The sequence below is a fragment of the Ranitomeya imitator genome, chromosome 9 (genome assembly GCF_032444005.1).
Source record: "Ranitomeya imitator isolate aRanImi1 chromosome 9, aRanImi1.pri, whole genome shotgun sequence".
Classification (NCBI taxonomy): domain Eukaryota; kingdom Metazoa; phylum Chordata; class Amphibia; order Anura; family Dendrobatidae; genus Ranitomeya; species Ranitomeya imitator.
The window spans coordinates 26,979,379-26,995,828 of NC_091290.1; the positions used below are offsets into that span (position 1 = coordinate 26,979,379).

General features: G+C 47.3%; 1 protein-coding gene across 4 annotated transcripts in view; it reads left to right on the forward strand.

Annotated features, from left to right (window-relative positions):
• SBF2 (SET binding factor 2) overlaps positions 1–16,450 on the forward strand; it is a 254,030-nt gene that overhangs the window by 85,111 nt on the left and 152,469 nt on the right. For all 4 annotated transcript variants that reach the window (XM_069738854.1, XM_069738853.1, XM_069738856.1 and 1 more), the window contains exon 3: positions 10,382–10,519. In XM_069738854.1, coding sequence (XP_069594955.1) covers positions 10,382–10,519 — 138 coding nt within the window. The remainder of the gene's footprint in view (positions 1–10,381; positions 10,520–16,450) is intronic.

The window sequence follows — 16,450 nt, forward strand, 5'->3', positions numbered from 1 at the left end:
GTGGTCTGTTTCTGGATGGATTTCCCCTCTTAAGAGGTTTTCTGGTTTTACAAAAAAAATCTCTCTTCCCCGACTGTTGTTGTTTTTTTTTTTTTTAATACAAACTTGTCTTTAATCACCCTCCCCTGGTCCAGCACCGAGTCCGACACTGCTCCTGATGTTGGTCAGCTATGTTCACACGTTGCTTTTCCTGCAGGCAAAACCTTCCCTCTTGGCAGTAAAGAAGCAGCTTCCAAAAATCAGTTTTTTCTGCATTTTTTTGCTTTGTTTTTGTTATCTCTTGTGCACGATGATAAAGTTTTGTGCTCCCCCCCAAAAAAATGATGCAGCCTCCTTAGGTTTTTGCACCAGAAAGCGCAGCAAAACCTGATACCTGCGTTTTTTTCCCCAGCATTTTTTGCTCTTACACATTGATGTCTAAGGGTGAAAATACTGTGCAAAAACACTGAATGAAGGGACATGCTGCCGTTTCCAAAAACACAGCATGTTTCCAATTCAGTCAGGAAAAAAGTGTGGGTGCTTGAGAATTCTGAAATCTTAAAATTTGCGTTAAAAAAAAGCTGCAATAAAACGCAGTAAAAACGCAACGTGTGAACATAGTTTCATGGCCTGCAGAACTGATGGTGCTACAGCCAATAACTCTGCTCAACCCGAGTTGATGGCATGAGCCGCTGATCTCACTGATTGGCTGCAGTGCTATCGACATGTCAGCGCTGTAGACAATAACACAGCAGGCGGAGCAGCGGCTCAGCTGTGGACCCGGGGAGGGTGGGGAAAGCATTAGAGGATCTTACAATGATGACATTTCTTCTCCTGAAGTCACCCGCCTCCTCGTCTCTTTCTGAGGTGTTTAAAGATTAACCATCATTTTATTTTTATTTTATTTATTTTATTTGTTTATTTTTTATTATTACTTCATAAATCAATAATACATATAGACACGAGCAATTTTGTAATAAATTTTATCAGAGAAATCTACTTCTTTCTCCTCCTGGACGGATCTTTCAGCTCATGCCTTAAATGCGTATTCAGTGAAGACTTATATTTTTTCATTTTTATTTATTTTACTCATTTATGTACTTTACACACATTATTGTATCCCCATTACTAAGATGAGAGATCACAGTTGGTGCTTTTAAACTTCTATGGAGGAGGGAAGATCTAGAGGCGGACACGGACATCCTGCTGCAAGTTCTTCTGAGAAAAGTTATTGTTCTCCGTAGAACTTTATAAGCACTAATCGAATATCTCCGTTATGGGAACATCTGTTTTTACTGAAGTCAGATTGTATTAATTGAGAATGTGGAGAATGAAAGATCAGTCCAGAAGAAGGAAGATGCAGATTCCTCTGATAAGATATGTTAGAAAGTTTCTCATTTTCACGTGTACTATTTAGTTAAGAAAAGAAAATTAAAAGGACCAGAGATTCTGCGTCGTCCTCTCTCCTTCCTGCAGGCAGCAGTGGAATCTGCACATTTCCTGTCCTGCTTTGCGTCTCTTCGGGGTCCTGGCATTCTGTGTAAACCTGTGTGGCAGCGCTGCGGGCTGTCACTGCTCCGCGCCATCCATCCTCCGCTGCGACCTCCATTTCTGGGTCTGACTCTCCACCATAAATCCACGGGTAATGATGACACCTGGAAAACATTGGATTAGCGAGACATGTTCTGCCGGGATTATCATTCCATCACGGAATGTGCATTCTCTCACTAATCCTGATGGATTCTTACTTGATTGTCTGAGAAATGTGTAAGAATTTGCTTCGTAAACGTTCCCATGATCTGTGCAAAAAAAGAAATTGGGGGACAAGGAAGGACCCTCCAGCCTCGAAAATCAGCTCTGGAGTATAATATAGGAGGTACCTCCGGATCAGTAATGTAATGTATGTACACAGTGACTGCACCAGCAGAATAGTGAGTGCAGCTCTGGGGTATAATACAGGATGTAACTCAGGATCAGTAATGTAATGTATGTACACAGTGACTGCACCAGCAGAATAGTGAGTGCAGCTCTGGGGTATAATACAGGATGTAACTCAGGACCAATAATGTAATGTATGTACACAGTGACTGCACCAGCAGAATAGTGAGTGCAGCTCTGGGGTATAATACAGGATGTAACTCAGGATCAGTAATGTAATGTATGTACACAGTGACTGCACCAGCAGAATAGTGAGTGCAGCTCTGGGGTATAATACAGGATGTAATTCAGGATCAGTAATGTAATGTATGTACACAGTGACTGCACCAGCAGAATAGTGAGTGCAGCTCTGGAGTATAATATAGGAGGTACCTCCGGATCAGTAATGTAATGTATGTACACAGTGACTGCACCAGCAGAATAGTGAGTGCAGCTCTGGGGTATAATACAGGATGTAACTCAGGATCAGTAATGTAATGTGTGTACACAGTGACTGCACCAGCAGAATAGTGAGTGCAGCTCTGGGGTATAATACAGGATGTAACTCAGGACCAATAATGTAATGTATGTACACAGTGACTGCACCAGCAGAATAGTGAGTGCAGCTCTGGGGTATAATACAGGATGTAACTCAGGATCAGTAATGTAATGTATGTACACAGTGACTGCACCAGCAGAATAGTGAGTGCAGCTCTGGAGTATAATACAGGAGGTAACTCAGGACCAATAATGTAATGTATGTACACAGTGACTGCACCAGCAGAATAGTGAGTGCAGCTCTGGAGTATAATACAGGAGGTAACTCAGGACCAATAATGTAATGTATGTACACAGTGACTGCACCAGCAGAATAGTGAGTGCAGCTCTGGAGTATAATACAGGGTGTAACTCAGGATCAGTAATGTAATGTATGTACACAGTGACTGTACCAGCAGAATAGTGAGCGCAGCTCTGGAGTATAATACAGGATGTAACTCAGGACCAATAATGTAATGTATGTACACAGTGACTGCACCAGCAGAATAGTGAGTGCAGCTCTGGAGTATAATACAGGATGTAACTCAGGATCAGTAATGTAATGTATGTACACAGTGACTGCACCAGCAGAATAGTGAGTGCAGCTCTGGGGTATAATACAGGATGTAACTCCGGATCAGTAATGTAATGTATGTACACAGTGACTGCACCAGCAGAATAGTGAGTGCAGCTCTGGAGTATAATACAGGAGGTAACTCAGGACCAATAATGTAATGTATGTACACAGTGACTGCACCAGCAGAATAGTGAGTGCAGCTCTGGAGTATAATACAGGGTGTAACTCAGGATCAGTAATGTAATGTATGTACACAGTGACTGCACCAGCAGAATAGTGAGTGCAGCTCTGGGGTATAATACAGGATGTAACTCAGGATCAGTAATGTATGTACACAGTGACTGCACCAGCAGAATAGTGAGTGCAGCTCTGGGGTATAATACAGGATGTAACTCAGGATCAGTAATGTAATGTATGTACACAGTGACTGCACCAGCAGAATAGTGAGTGCAGCTCTGGAGTATAATACAGGAGGTAACTCAGGACCAATAATGTAATGTATGTACACAGTGACTGCACCAGCAGAATAGTGAGTGCAGCTCTGGAGTATAATACAGGGTGTAACTCAGGATCAGTAATGTAATGTATGTACACAGTGACTGCACCAGCAGAATAGTGAGTGCAGCTCTGGGGTATAATACAGGATGTAACTCAGGATCAGTAATGTATGTACACAGTGACTGCACCAGCAGAATAGTGAGTGCAGCTCTGGGGTATAATACAGGATGTAACTCAGGATCAGTAATGTAATGTATGTACACAGTGACTGCACCAGCAGAATAGTGAGTGCAGCTCTGGAGTATAATACAGGATGTAACTCAGGATCAGTAATGTAATGTATGTATACAGTGACTGCACCAGCAGAATAGTGAGTGCAGCTCTGGGGTATAATACAGGATGTAACTCAGGATCAGTAATGTAATGTATGTACACAGTGACTGCACCAGAAGAATAGTGAGTGCAGCTCTAGAGTATAATACAGGGTGTAACTCAGGATCAGTAATGTAATGTATGTTCACAGTGACTGCACCAGCAGAATAGTGAGTGCAGCTCTGGAGTATAATACAGGATCTAACTCCGGATCAGTAATGTATGTACACAGTGACTGCACCAGCAGAATAGTGAGTGCAGCTCTGGAGTATAATACAGGGGGTAACTCAGGATCAGTAATGTAATGTATGTGCACAGTGACTGCACCAGCAGAATAGTGAGTGCAGCTCTGGAGTATAATACAGGATGTAACTCAGGATCAGTACAGGATCAGTAATGTAATGTATGTACACAGTGACTGCACCAGCAGAATAGTGAGTGCAGCTCTGGAGTATAATACAGGGGGTAACTCAGGATCAGTAATGTAATGTATGTGCACAGTGACTGCACCAGCAGAATAGTGAGTGCAGCTCTGGAGTATAATACAGGATGTAACTCAGGATCAGTACAGGATCAGTAATGTAATGTATGTATACAGTGACTGCACCAGCAGAATAGTGAGTGCAGCTCTGGAGTATAATACAGGATGTAACTCAGGATCAGTACAGGATCAGTAATGTAATGTATGTATACAGTGACTACGCCAGCAGGATAGTGAGTGCAGCTCTGGAGTATAATACAGGATGTAACTCAGGATCAGTAATGTAATGTATGCACACAGTGACTGCACCAGCAGAATATTGAGTGCAGCTCTGGGGTATAACGCAAGATGTAACTCAGGATCAGTAATGTAATGTATGTACCCAGCGACTGCACCAATAGAATAGTGAGTGCAGCTCTGGAGTATAATACAGGATGTAACTCCGGATCAGTACAGGATCAGTAATGTAATGTATGTGCACAGTGACTGCACCAGCAGGATAGTGAGTGCAGCTCTGGAGTATAATACAGGATGTAACTCAGGATCAGTAATGTAATGTATGTACACAGTGACTGCACCAGCAGAATAGTGAGTGCAGCTCCGGAGTATAATACAGGATGTAACTCAGGATCAGTAATGTAATGTATGTACACAGTGACTGCACCAGCAGAATAGTGAGTGCAGCTCTGGGGTATAATACAGGATGCAACTCAGGATCAGTAATGTATGTACACAGTGACTGCACCAGCAGAATAGTGAGTACAGCTCTGGAGTATAATACAGGATGTAACTCAGGATCAGTAATGTATGTACACAGTGACTGCACCAGCAGAATAGTGAGTGCAGCTCTGGAGCATAATACAGGATGTAACTCGGGATCAGTAATGTATGTACACAGTGACTGCACCAGCAGAATAGTGAGTGCAGCTCTGGGGTATAATACAGGATGTAACTCAGGATCAGTAATGTAATGTATGTACACAGTGACTGCACCAGCAGAATAGTGAGTGCAGCTCTGGAGTATAATACAGGAGGTAACTCAGGATCCGTAATGTAATGTATGTACACAGTGACTGCACCAGCAGAATAGTGAGTGCAGCTCTGGGGTATAATACAGGATGTAACTCAGGATCAGTAATGTATGTACACAGTGACTGCACCAGCAGAATAGTGAGTGCAGCTCTGGGGTATAATACAGGATGTAACTCAGGATCAGTAATGTATGTACACAGTGACTGCACCAGCAGAATAGTGAGTGCAGCTCTGGGGTATAATACAGGATGTAACTCAGGATCAGTAATGTAATGTATGTACACAGTGACTGCACCAGCAGAATAGTGAGTGCAGCTCTGGAGTATAATACAGGATGTAACTCAGGATCAGTAATGTAATGTATGTATACAGTGACTGCACCAGCAGAATAGTGAGTGCAGCTCTGGAGCATAATACAGGATGTAACTCAGGATCAGTAATGTATGTACACAGTGACTGCACCAGCAGAATAGTGAGTGCAGCTCTGGAGCATAATACAGGATGTAACTCAGGATCAGTAATGTAATGTATGTACACAGTGACTGCACCAGCAGAATAGTGAGTGCAGCTCTGGAGTATAATACAGGGTGTAACTCAGGATCAGTAATGTATGTACACAGTGACTGCACCAGCAGAATAGTGAGTGTAGCTCTGGAGTATAATACAGGATGTAACTCAGGATCAGTAATGTAATGTATGTACACAGTGACTGCACCAGAAGAATAGTGAGTGCAGCTCTGGAGTATAATACAGGGTGTAACTCAGGATCAGTAATGTAATGTATGTGCACAGTGACTGCACCAGCAGAATATTGAGTGCAGCTCTGGAGTATAATACAGGATCTAACTCCGGATCAGTAATGTATGTACACAGTGACTGCACCAGCAGAATAGTGAGTGCAGCTCTGGAGTATAATACAGGGTGTAACTCAGGATCAGTAATGTAATGTATGTGCACAGTGACTGCACCAGCAGAATAGTGAGTGCAGCTCTGGAGTACAATACAGGGTGTAACTCAGGATCAGTAATGTATGTACACAGTGACGGCACCAGCAGAATAGTGAGTGCAGCTCTGGAGTATAATACAGGGTGTAACTCAGGATCAGTAATGTATGTACACAGTGACTGCACCAGCAGAACAGTGAGTACAGCTCTGGAGTATAATACAGGATGTAACTCAGGATCAGTAATGTAATGTATGTACACAGTGACTGCACCAGCAGAATAGTGAGTGCAGCTCTGGAGGATAATACAGGATGTAACTCAGGATCAGTAATGTAATGTATGTACACAGTGCCTGCACCAGCAGAATAGTGAGTGCAGCTCTGGAGTATAATACAGGATGTAACTCAGGATCAGTACAGGATCAGTAATGTAATGTATGTATACAGTGACTGCACCAGCAGAATAGTGAGTGAAGCTCTGGAGTATAATACAGGATGTAACTCAGGATCAGTACAGGATCAGTAATGTAATGTATGTATACAGTGACTACGCCAGCAGGATAGTGAGTGCAGCTCTGGAGTATAATACAGGATGTAACTCAGGATCAGTAATGTAATGTATGCACACAGTGACTGCACCAGCAGAATATTGAGTGCAGCTCTGGGGTATAATGCAAGATGTAACTCAGGATCAGTAATGTATGTACCCAGCGACTGCACCAATAGAATAGTGAGTGCAGCTCTGGAGTATAATACAGGATGTAACTCCGGATCAGTACAGGATCAGTAATGTAATGTATGTGCACAGTGACTGCACCAGCAGGATAGTGAGTGCAGCTCTGGAGTATAATACAGGATGTAACTCAGGATCAGTAATGTAATGTATGTACACAGTGACTGCACCAGCAGAATAGTGAGTGCAGCTCCGGAGTATAATACAGGATGTAACTCAGGATCAGTAATGTAATGTATGTACACAGTGACTGCACCAGCAGAATAGTGAGTGCAGCTCTGGGGTATAATACAGGATGCAACTCAGGATCAGTAATGTATGTACACAGTGACTGCACCAGCAGAATAGTGAGTACAGCTCTGGAGTATAATACAGGATGTAACTCAGGATCAGTAATGTATGTACACAGTGACTGCACCAGCAGAATAGTGAGTGCAGCTCTGGAGTATAATACAGGATGTAACTCAGGATCAGTACAGGATCAGTAATGTATGTACACAGTGACTGCACCAGCAGAATAGTGAGTGCAGCTCTGGGGTATAATACAGGATGTAACTCAGGATCAGTAATGTATGTACACAGTGACTCCACCAGCAGAATAGTGAGTGCAGCTCTGGGGTATAATACAGGATGTAACTCAGGATCAGTAATGTATGTACACAGTGACTCCACCAGCAGAATAGTGAGTGCAGCTCTGGAGTATAATACAGGATGTAACTCAGGATCAGTACAGGATCAGTAATGTATGTACACAGTGACTGCACCAGCAGAATAGTGAGTGCAGCTCTGGGGTATAATACAGGATGTAACTCAGGATCAGTAATGTAATGTATGCACACAGTGACTGCACCAGCAGAATATTGAGTGCAGCTCTGGGGTATAATGCAAGATGTAACTCAGGATCAGTAATGTAATGTATGTACCCAGCGACTGCACCAATAGAATAGTGAGTGCAGCTCTGGAGTATAATACAGGATCAGTACAGGATCAGTAATGTAATGTATGTACATAGTGACTCCACCAGCAGAATAGTGAGTGCAGCTCTGGGGTATAATACTGGATGTAACCGATAATGTCATGAATGTACACAATGACTCAGCTGTGGATTCTACATACTTTCTGGGTTTAGGCCCTTTGCTATATTCCCTGTGACTTTTAGTTTGAGGGTTTTCTAGGACACCTTGGCGGGGTCCCGTACTCTCCTCCTGGACGATGTAAGTAATATTTTGGCACTCAGCGCCTCATTTTTCTCATTTCTTCATGGAATGTGTTGGCCATGATGTTCCTCTGAATGATTCTCGTATGGATCATAAAAACTTTTTGGGCAGCTGCGAGCTCCATCAGTAAGGCGAAGCCTCGGGGAATTAGGAAATGAACAGTTGTTGGAAGGTCCAACAAGCGTGAGATAAACACGTTCTGTAACCCTTTCCACGGTGTGAGATCCTGGACACTACACTCTGCTCTGCAGCGGAGCGGCTTGGCTCTGGCGGTGCAGATTTCTGCTCTGGATCCACATTCGGCCATTTCTGGTGTGCAGGAGACCGGAGAGGAGCAAGTGCGAGCGATGGAGAAAGAGTCACAAATAGACAAATCTCATCCTGAGAAGTTGGTTCCATTAGATTGTAACAGATCACTGACCGAGTGTTGTAGGAATCCATTATCTAAGAGACGACCGGAATCCAACGAGCAGAAATTCCCGAGTATAAAACGATTATTCCGTCCCCACATCTACAAGGATTTATCAAGACGAGCGGCGCTGATACAGTTGTCTCATTTCCCTTCCCACATCTTGTAGCATTTTCTGGGATTGAAGAGATTAAACCTAAAGATAATCAGTTTCCCCCGCAAATAAATGTCGATCCTTTTTTAATTGTGTATGTAGCCGGAAAAGCCGAGTGGCAAGGAAATAAGAGCTTGGGGTCCAGCAGCACAGAGTATTTCAGGATAGAACAGTGGAGGCCAAGCAGGTCAAAGTTTTATATAGTGGAAGGAGCATGGTCGCCAGCAGCGCAGAGTATTTCAGAAGAGGGCAGTGCTGCCCTTGTGGGAGCTCATAGAATGGAAGTTGTATAACCAGAGCAGGATCCACAGCAGCGCAGAGTATTTCAGGAGAGGACATTGCTGCCCTTGTGTGAGCTCATAGAATGGAAGTTGTATAACCAGAGCAGGATGCACAGCAGCACAGAGTATTTCAGGAGAGGACATTGCTTCCCTTGTGGGAGCTCAGAGAATGGAAGTTGTATAACCAGAGCAGGATGCACAGCAGCACAGAGTATTTCAGGAGAGGACATTGCTGCCCTTGTCGGAGCTCAGAGAATGGAAGTTATATAACCAGAGCAGGATGCACAGCAGCACAGAGTATTTCAGGAGAGGACATTGCTGCCCTTGTCGGAGCTCAGAGAATGGAAGTTGTATAACCAGAGCAGGATCCACAGTAGCACAGAGTATTTCAGGAGAGGACGTTGCTGCCCTTGCGAGAGCTCAGAGAATGGAAGTTGTATAACTGGAGCAGGATCCACAGCAGCACAGAGTATTTCAGGAGAGGACAGTGCTGCCCTTGTGTGAGCTCAGAGAATGGAAGTTGTATAATCAGAGCAGGATGCACAGCAGCACAGAGTATTTCAGGAGAGGACAGTGCTGCCCTTGTGTGAGCTCAGAGAATGGAAGTTGTATAACCAGAGCAGGATGCACATCAGCACAGAGTATTTCAGGAGAGGACATTGCTTCCCTTGTGGGAGCTCAGAGAATGGAAGTTGTATAACCGGAGCAGGATCCACAGCAGCACAGAGTATTTCAGGAGAGGACAGTGCTGCCCTTGTGGGAGCTCATAGAATGGAAGTTATATAACCAGAGCAGGATGCACAGTAGCACAGAGTATTTCAGGAGAGGACAGTGCTGCCCTTGTGGGAGCTCATAGAATGGAAGTTGTATAACCAGAGCAGGATTCACAGCAGCACAGAGTATTTCAGGAGAGGACAGTGCTGCCCTTGTGGGAGCTCATAGAATGGAAGTTGTATAACCTGAGCAGGATTCACAGCAGCACAGAGTATTTTCTCCCATGTGGAGGGAAGGGGCTGAGTGTCCTAGTAATCTATAGACAGGTGCTGAAAGTCAACATGTCCTGTGGGAAAGCCACCCATGACCTGCGTGTTATCTAGCAGACCAGTTGTGGGGTCAGGGACGTCCCCTCTCCGGGGGGGCTTATGTGCTTTCTGGTGCCCGGACCCTGACACATTGCCCTCTGGTGATCTCCGCATGGCATCGTGCAGCCCATGTTCTTCAGTCTAACAGATTTTTCTTTTTCTTCTGCAGTTTTGTCAGCCGGGCGGATGGCAGCTTTCTCGAGAGCGGAAGCAGCCCACGTTCTTCGTGGTAGTGTTAACGGATATCGACTCGGACCGCCATTACTGCGCATGTCTGACGTTTTACGAGGCGGAGATCAACCTGCAGGTGAGAGAATGCGTCACCACTGCGCCAATGCAAATCTGATTTAAAGGGATCATCTGTAGTGATAACGGCGAATTCTGCGACCTTCCGATGTGCACTGGTGGAAATTTCTTTAAAAAAAAAGAAATGAATAATAAAATGAAAGCATTGTAAATTGCGGTTGAAATTGTTACTATTGGCTAATTACACTTCAATGTTTCTGTCTTCCATCATTTTCCATGATCTGTTTTTGCTGTCGGTAAATGTGAACAATTTTATTTCCATCCAAAGACTTTAGGTTTGTTACAGTGTTTCAGTGCAGCTCTTTCGCACACAGATTATTGTCCACACTGATACATTGTAACAAACCTGTCGTCTGCAATAGCTATAGGGCTCGGCTAGTACCAGATACATACACTAATGACCGCCATCTGCCCCGAGCACCGTACGGGCAGTGACTGAGCCATCCTGACTGAGTGCAGCCGTTCATCACACGAGCCTGGAGTTACACCCGGACATTGCAATCATTGTCATTTCTGACACCGGAGATTATTTTTACACTTGTAAGTCTGGAATTAGATGCTGTTTTTCTTGCGATGACTTCTTCTCCCCCGCGTTCACGGACAGACCCTCTGCGGGATCATCTGGAGTCTTATCAGGATTCTTGCAGATAACGCCCGTGTCACGGTGGAGTCAGCGTTTCTTGCTCTTTCTCTCGATAGCTCGTGGTTTGGACTCGTATTCCTCGTTCCTAATGTCTTCTGCTAATCCCTTATTAAGCAGTCGCAAGCTCTTGTAAACACCATGAAATCAATCCTCCCCCGCACCAATATTGACTGATATGAAGGATTTGGCGCAGGGTGCGGGGTCACGGGATGAGATTCCATTCACCTTCCAACTCTAAATTGAATCATGGCTCCACTTCCGACCATCGCTGTACAGTTTACATCCAGATACAATCTAAGCTCGAATCACTTCACTTGTTGGAATCTTAAATTACATAGTGTTTGTCTATAGTCACATCATCGAGGGCTGAAGGGGGGGCAGCCTCTGTGTCCCCCATAAGGAGTGGCAGCCAGGGTGTCCTCATCAAAGGTGTCTGCCAGGGTGTCCACATGATGGCTTGGCAGCTGGCTTGTTCTTAAGAGTGGAAACATGGGTGTCCACACTGAGGGCCGGCAGCCCGTGGTTGTTCTCGCTTAGGGGCGTCAGCCCGTGGTTATTCTCGCTTAGGGGTGTCAGCCCGTGGTTGTTCTCGCTTAGGGACGTCAGCCCGTGGTTATTCTCGCTTAGGGGCGTCAGCCCGTGGTTGTTCTCACTTAGGGGCGTCAGCTTGTGGTTGATCTCGCTTAGGGACGTCAGCCCGTGGTTATTCTCGCTTAGGGGCGTCAGCCCGTGGTTATTCTCGCTTGGGGGCGTCAGCCCATGGTTATTCTCGCTTAGGGGTGTCAGCCCGTGGTTGATCTCGCTTAGGGACGTCAGCCCGTGGTTATTCTCACTTAGGGGTGTCAGCCCGTGGTTGTTCTCGCTTAGGGGCGTCAGCCCGTGGTTATTCTCGCTTAGGGGTGTCAGCCCGTGGTTATTCTCGCTTAGGGGTGTCAGCCCGTGGTTGTTCTCGCTTAGGGACGTCAGCCCGTGGTTATTCTCGCTTAGGGGCGTCAGCCCGTGGTTGTTCTCGCTTAGGGGCGTCAGCCCGTGGTTGTTCTCGCTTAGGCTGGTTTCATATTTGCGTTTAAATCCGCAGCGTTTAAAACGCATCCGCAAGTGGTGAAAAAAACACATGTAAACGCGTACAAACGCTGCGTTTTTTTAGACGCATGCGTTGTCGCATGCGGTTAAAAAACGCCGCGTTTGTACGTGTTTACATGCGTTTTTTCCTGCGTTTGCGCTTTTGGTACGCATGATGAGAAATTTCACAAGCTGTTTTTTGTTCATTCTGCTTCACAAAAATCGGAATAAAAAGCAATCAAAAATGTCACGTGCCCAAAAATGTTACCAAGAAAAATGTCAACTCGTCCCGCAAAAAACAAGACCTCACATGACTCTGTGGACCAAAATATGGAAAAATTGTAGCTCTCAAAATGTGGTAACGCAAAAAATATTTTTTGGAATAAAAAGCGTCTTTTAGTGTGTGACGGCTGCCAATCATAAAAATCCGCTAAAAAACCCTTTATAAATAGAAATCAAACCCCCTTCATCAACTCCTTAGTTAGGGAAAAATTAAAAAATTTAAAAAATGTATTTATTTCCATTTTCCCGTTAGGGTTGGGGTAAGGGTAAGGGCTAGGGTTAGGGCTAGGGTTAGGGTTTGGATCCCTTTATCACCTTGATGGTGGGTTAGGGTTGGGATCCCTTTATCACCTTGTTGGTGGGGGGTGGCTTATCAGTGTCCAGACTTGTTTTTCTCTATTAAAACGCATGCGTTCAAAAACGCAACCAAACGCATGTGCTTAAAAACGCATGCGTTTACATAGACAGCAATGTTTTTTTTTTTTTTACGCAAACCGTGCGCAATCGAACTCATACGTTTCCTGGCGGCAAATAGACGCCTCTAAAATTACTACATGTTGCATTTCCGCGCCAAGCCGCAAGCGACAGAAAGACGCATGCGTCGTCAAACGCGGCAAAACACGAACAAAAAAAACGCATGCGTTTTTAATGTTAAATATAGAAAAACACGACGCATGCGTTTATATGCGGTACAAACGCTGCGGCAAAAAACGCAAATGTGAAACCAGCCTTAGGGGCGTCAGCCCGTGGTTGTTCTCGCTTAGGGGCGTCAGCCCGTAGTTGTTCTTGCTTGGGGGCGTCAGCCCGTGGTTGTTCTCGCTTAGGGGCGTCAGCCCGTGGTTGTTCTCGCTTAGGGGCGTCAGCCCGTGGTTGTTCTCGCTTAGGGGCGTCAGCCCATGGTTGTTCTCGCTTAGGGCCGGCAGCCCGTGGTCGTTCTCGATTAGTGGCGGCAGACCAGTTCTCTCTTGGGGCCGGCAGCCCGTGGTCGTTCTCTCTTGGGGCCGGCAGCCCGTGGTCGTTCTCTCTTGGGGCCGGCAGCACTTGGTCGTTCTCTCTTGGGGGTGGCAGCCCTTGGTCGTTCTCTCTTGGGGCCGGCAGCCCGTGGTCGTTCTCTCTTGTGGCCGGCAGCCCGTGGTCGTTCTCTCTTGGGGCCGGCAGCACTTGGTCGTTCTCTCTTGGGGGTGGCAGCCCGTGGTTGTTCTCGCTTAGGGGCGTCAGCCCGTGGTTGTTCTCTCTTGGGGCCGGCAGCCCATGGCCGTTCTCTCTTAGGGCTGGCAGCCCGTGGCCGTTCTCTCTTAGGGCTGGCAGCCCGTGGTCGTTCTCGATTAGGGGCGTCAGCCCATGGTTGTTCTCGCTTAGGGGCGTCAGCCCGTGGTTATTCTCTCTTAGGGCCGGCAGCCCGTGGCCGTTCTCTCTTAGGGCTGGCAGCCCGTGGCCGTTCTCTCTTAGGGCTGGCAGCCTGTGGTCATTCTCGATTAGTGGCGGCAGAACAGTTCTCTCTTGGGGCCGGCAGCCCGTGGTCGTTCTCTCTTGGGGCCGGCAGCCCGTGGTCGTTCTCTCTTGGGGCCGGCAGCACTTGGTCGTTCTCTCTTGGGGGTGGCAGCCCGTGGTCGTTCTCTCTTGGGGCCGGCAGCCCGTGGTCGTTCTCTCTTGGGGCCGGCAGCCCGTGGTCGTTCTCTCTTGGGGCCGGCAGCCCGTGGTCGTTCTCTCTTGGGGCCGGCAGCCCGTGGTCGTTCTCTCTTGGGGCCGGCAGCCCGTGGTCGTTCTCTCTTGGGGCCGGCAGCCCGTGGTCGTTCTCTCTTGGGGCCGGCAGCCCGTGGTCGTTCTCTCTTGGGGCCGGCAGCCCGTGGTCGTTCTCTCTTGGGGCCGGCAGCCCGTGGTCGTTCTCTCTTGGGGCCGGCAGCCCGTGGTCGTTCTCTCTTGGGGCCGGCAGCCCGTGGTCGTTCTCTCTTGGGGCCGGCAGCCCGTGGTCGTTCTCTCTTGGGGCCGGCAGCCCGTGGTCGTTCTCTCTTGGGGCCGGCAGCCCGTGGTCGTTCTCTCTTGGGGCCGGCAGCCCGTGGTCGTTCTCTCTTGGGGCCGGCAGCCCGTGGTCGTTCTCTCTTGGGGCCGGCAGCCCGTGGTCGTTCTCTCTTGGGGCCGGCAGCCCGTGGTCGTTCTCTCTTGGGGCCGGCAGCCCGTGGTCGTTCTCTCTTGGGGCCGGCAGCCCGTGGTCGTTCTCTCTTGGGGCCGGCAGCCCGTGGTCGTTCTCTCTTGGGGCCGGCAGCCCGTGGTCGTTCTCTCTTGGGGCCGGCAGCCCGTGGTCGTTCTCTCTTGGGGCCGGCAGCCCGTGGTCGTTCTCTCTTGGGGCCGGCAGCCCGTGGTCGTTCTCTCTTGGGGCCGGCAGCCCGTGGTCGTTCTCTCTTGGGGCCGGCAGCCCGTGGTCGTTCTCTCTTGGGGCCGGCAGCCCGTGGTCGTTCTCGATTAGTGGCGGCAGCCCGTGGTCGTTCTCTCTTGGGGCCGGCAGCCCGTGGTCGTTCTCTCTTGGGGCCGGCAGCCCGTGGTCGTTCTCGATTAGTGGCGGCAGCCCGTGGTCGTTCTCTCTTGGGGCCGGCAGCCCGTGGTCGTTCTCTCTTGGGGTCGGCAGCCCGTGGTCATTGCGGCAGCCCGTGGTCATTGCGGCAGCCCATGGTCATTGCAGCAGCCCATGGTTGTTCTCGCTTAGGGGCGGCAGCCCGTAGTCGTTTTCACTTGGGGGGAGGCAGTCCTGGGGTCATCCCCATTCTGTTGGTGAGAGGGCCAGGGCAGAGCATTATATAGATGTAACTGCGCGGACCTTGTATCGAGCTGCCCGTTGTAGTATGATCAGTACATGCCATCTAAGTAAAGCCTCCCCCGCCGCCGGTCTGGAGGGTCCCACATGCGGCTCTGCTGGTTTTGTTTATGAAGCATTTCTAACCACCTAATCTGATTTTTGTGACCCCAGGTCCCAGCAGACTCCAGATCTCCGAGTTTCCAGAACTCTGCAGCTGTGACTGATTCCCGGGCGCTCGTTCAGCGCGATTAATCTTTCAATAACTCACATTAGTGAAATCTTCTGGATTTAATCTCATTTGAAGTCTGAGATATTTCTCTTTCACACAATTACCAGCAGAATGTGGAGATACGGCGCAGATGATGCGATCTGATCTCCTGCTGGCGATGCTAGTGATGCTCTTCATATCGGCTGTCCTTGCTGCCAGTACCCCTCCGCTGTTTATTGCTATCTTATACTCCAGTCACATTCAAAGCTGCATTGAAAATTCTACTAGTTTCCTGTTATAACCGCACAGCATTATTCCTGTGGACCCAGTGTTACATATTCAAGTACTGGATAGTTATTTAAACTTTTTTTGGGCTTGAACAATTTTTTCGTTTTTGCAATTTGTATTTTTGTCCCAAGAGTCATAACTTTCTAGTTTTTTCGCCATAGCCATGTTAGGGCTTGAATTTTGCTGGATGAGTTGTACTATTGAATGATATAATAAATTCTTGCAGAAAGTGTACCAAAAAGTAGAGGAAAAAAAAAAATCCAAGTGCAGTCAAACGATGGGGGAAAAAAAAAAACAGTACAAAAGTAGTAAAAATGAATAAAATAAAAATTTTAAAAAGTTGCTCCTGTATCTCCCATAGACTGTAAGGCTGAAATCACACATGCAGTCAAAGCCAGGAGTGGATCCAGCAGGAAGGAGAAGTACAAGTCCAGCCTTTTTATATGACGGCGTCCGTCTGCTCCCTGATAGAAGCCTCCTGACCGGCGGAGGTGCGGAGAATCAGGCGCTTTTGGCTTATCGCCCCAATGAGGTCGCTGACAATATATCAGCCGCCATTTTTAAGCAACAGGACCAAGTATTGACCAAATGTTAAACTTGGCCTGACCCGCTCGTAGATCTGTGTCCGTTTATACATGCAATACCCCAGTGTTTCTTT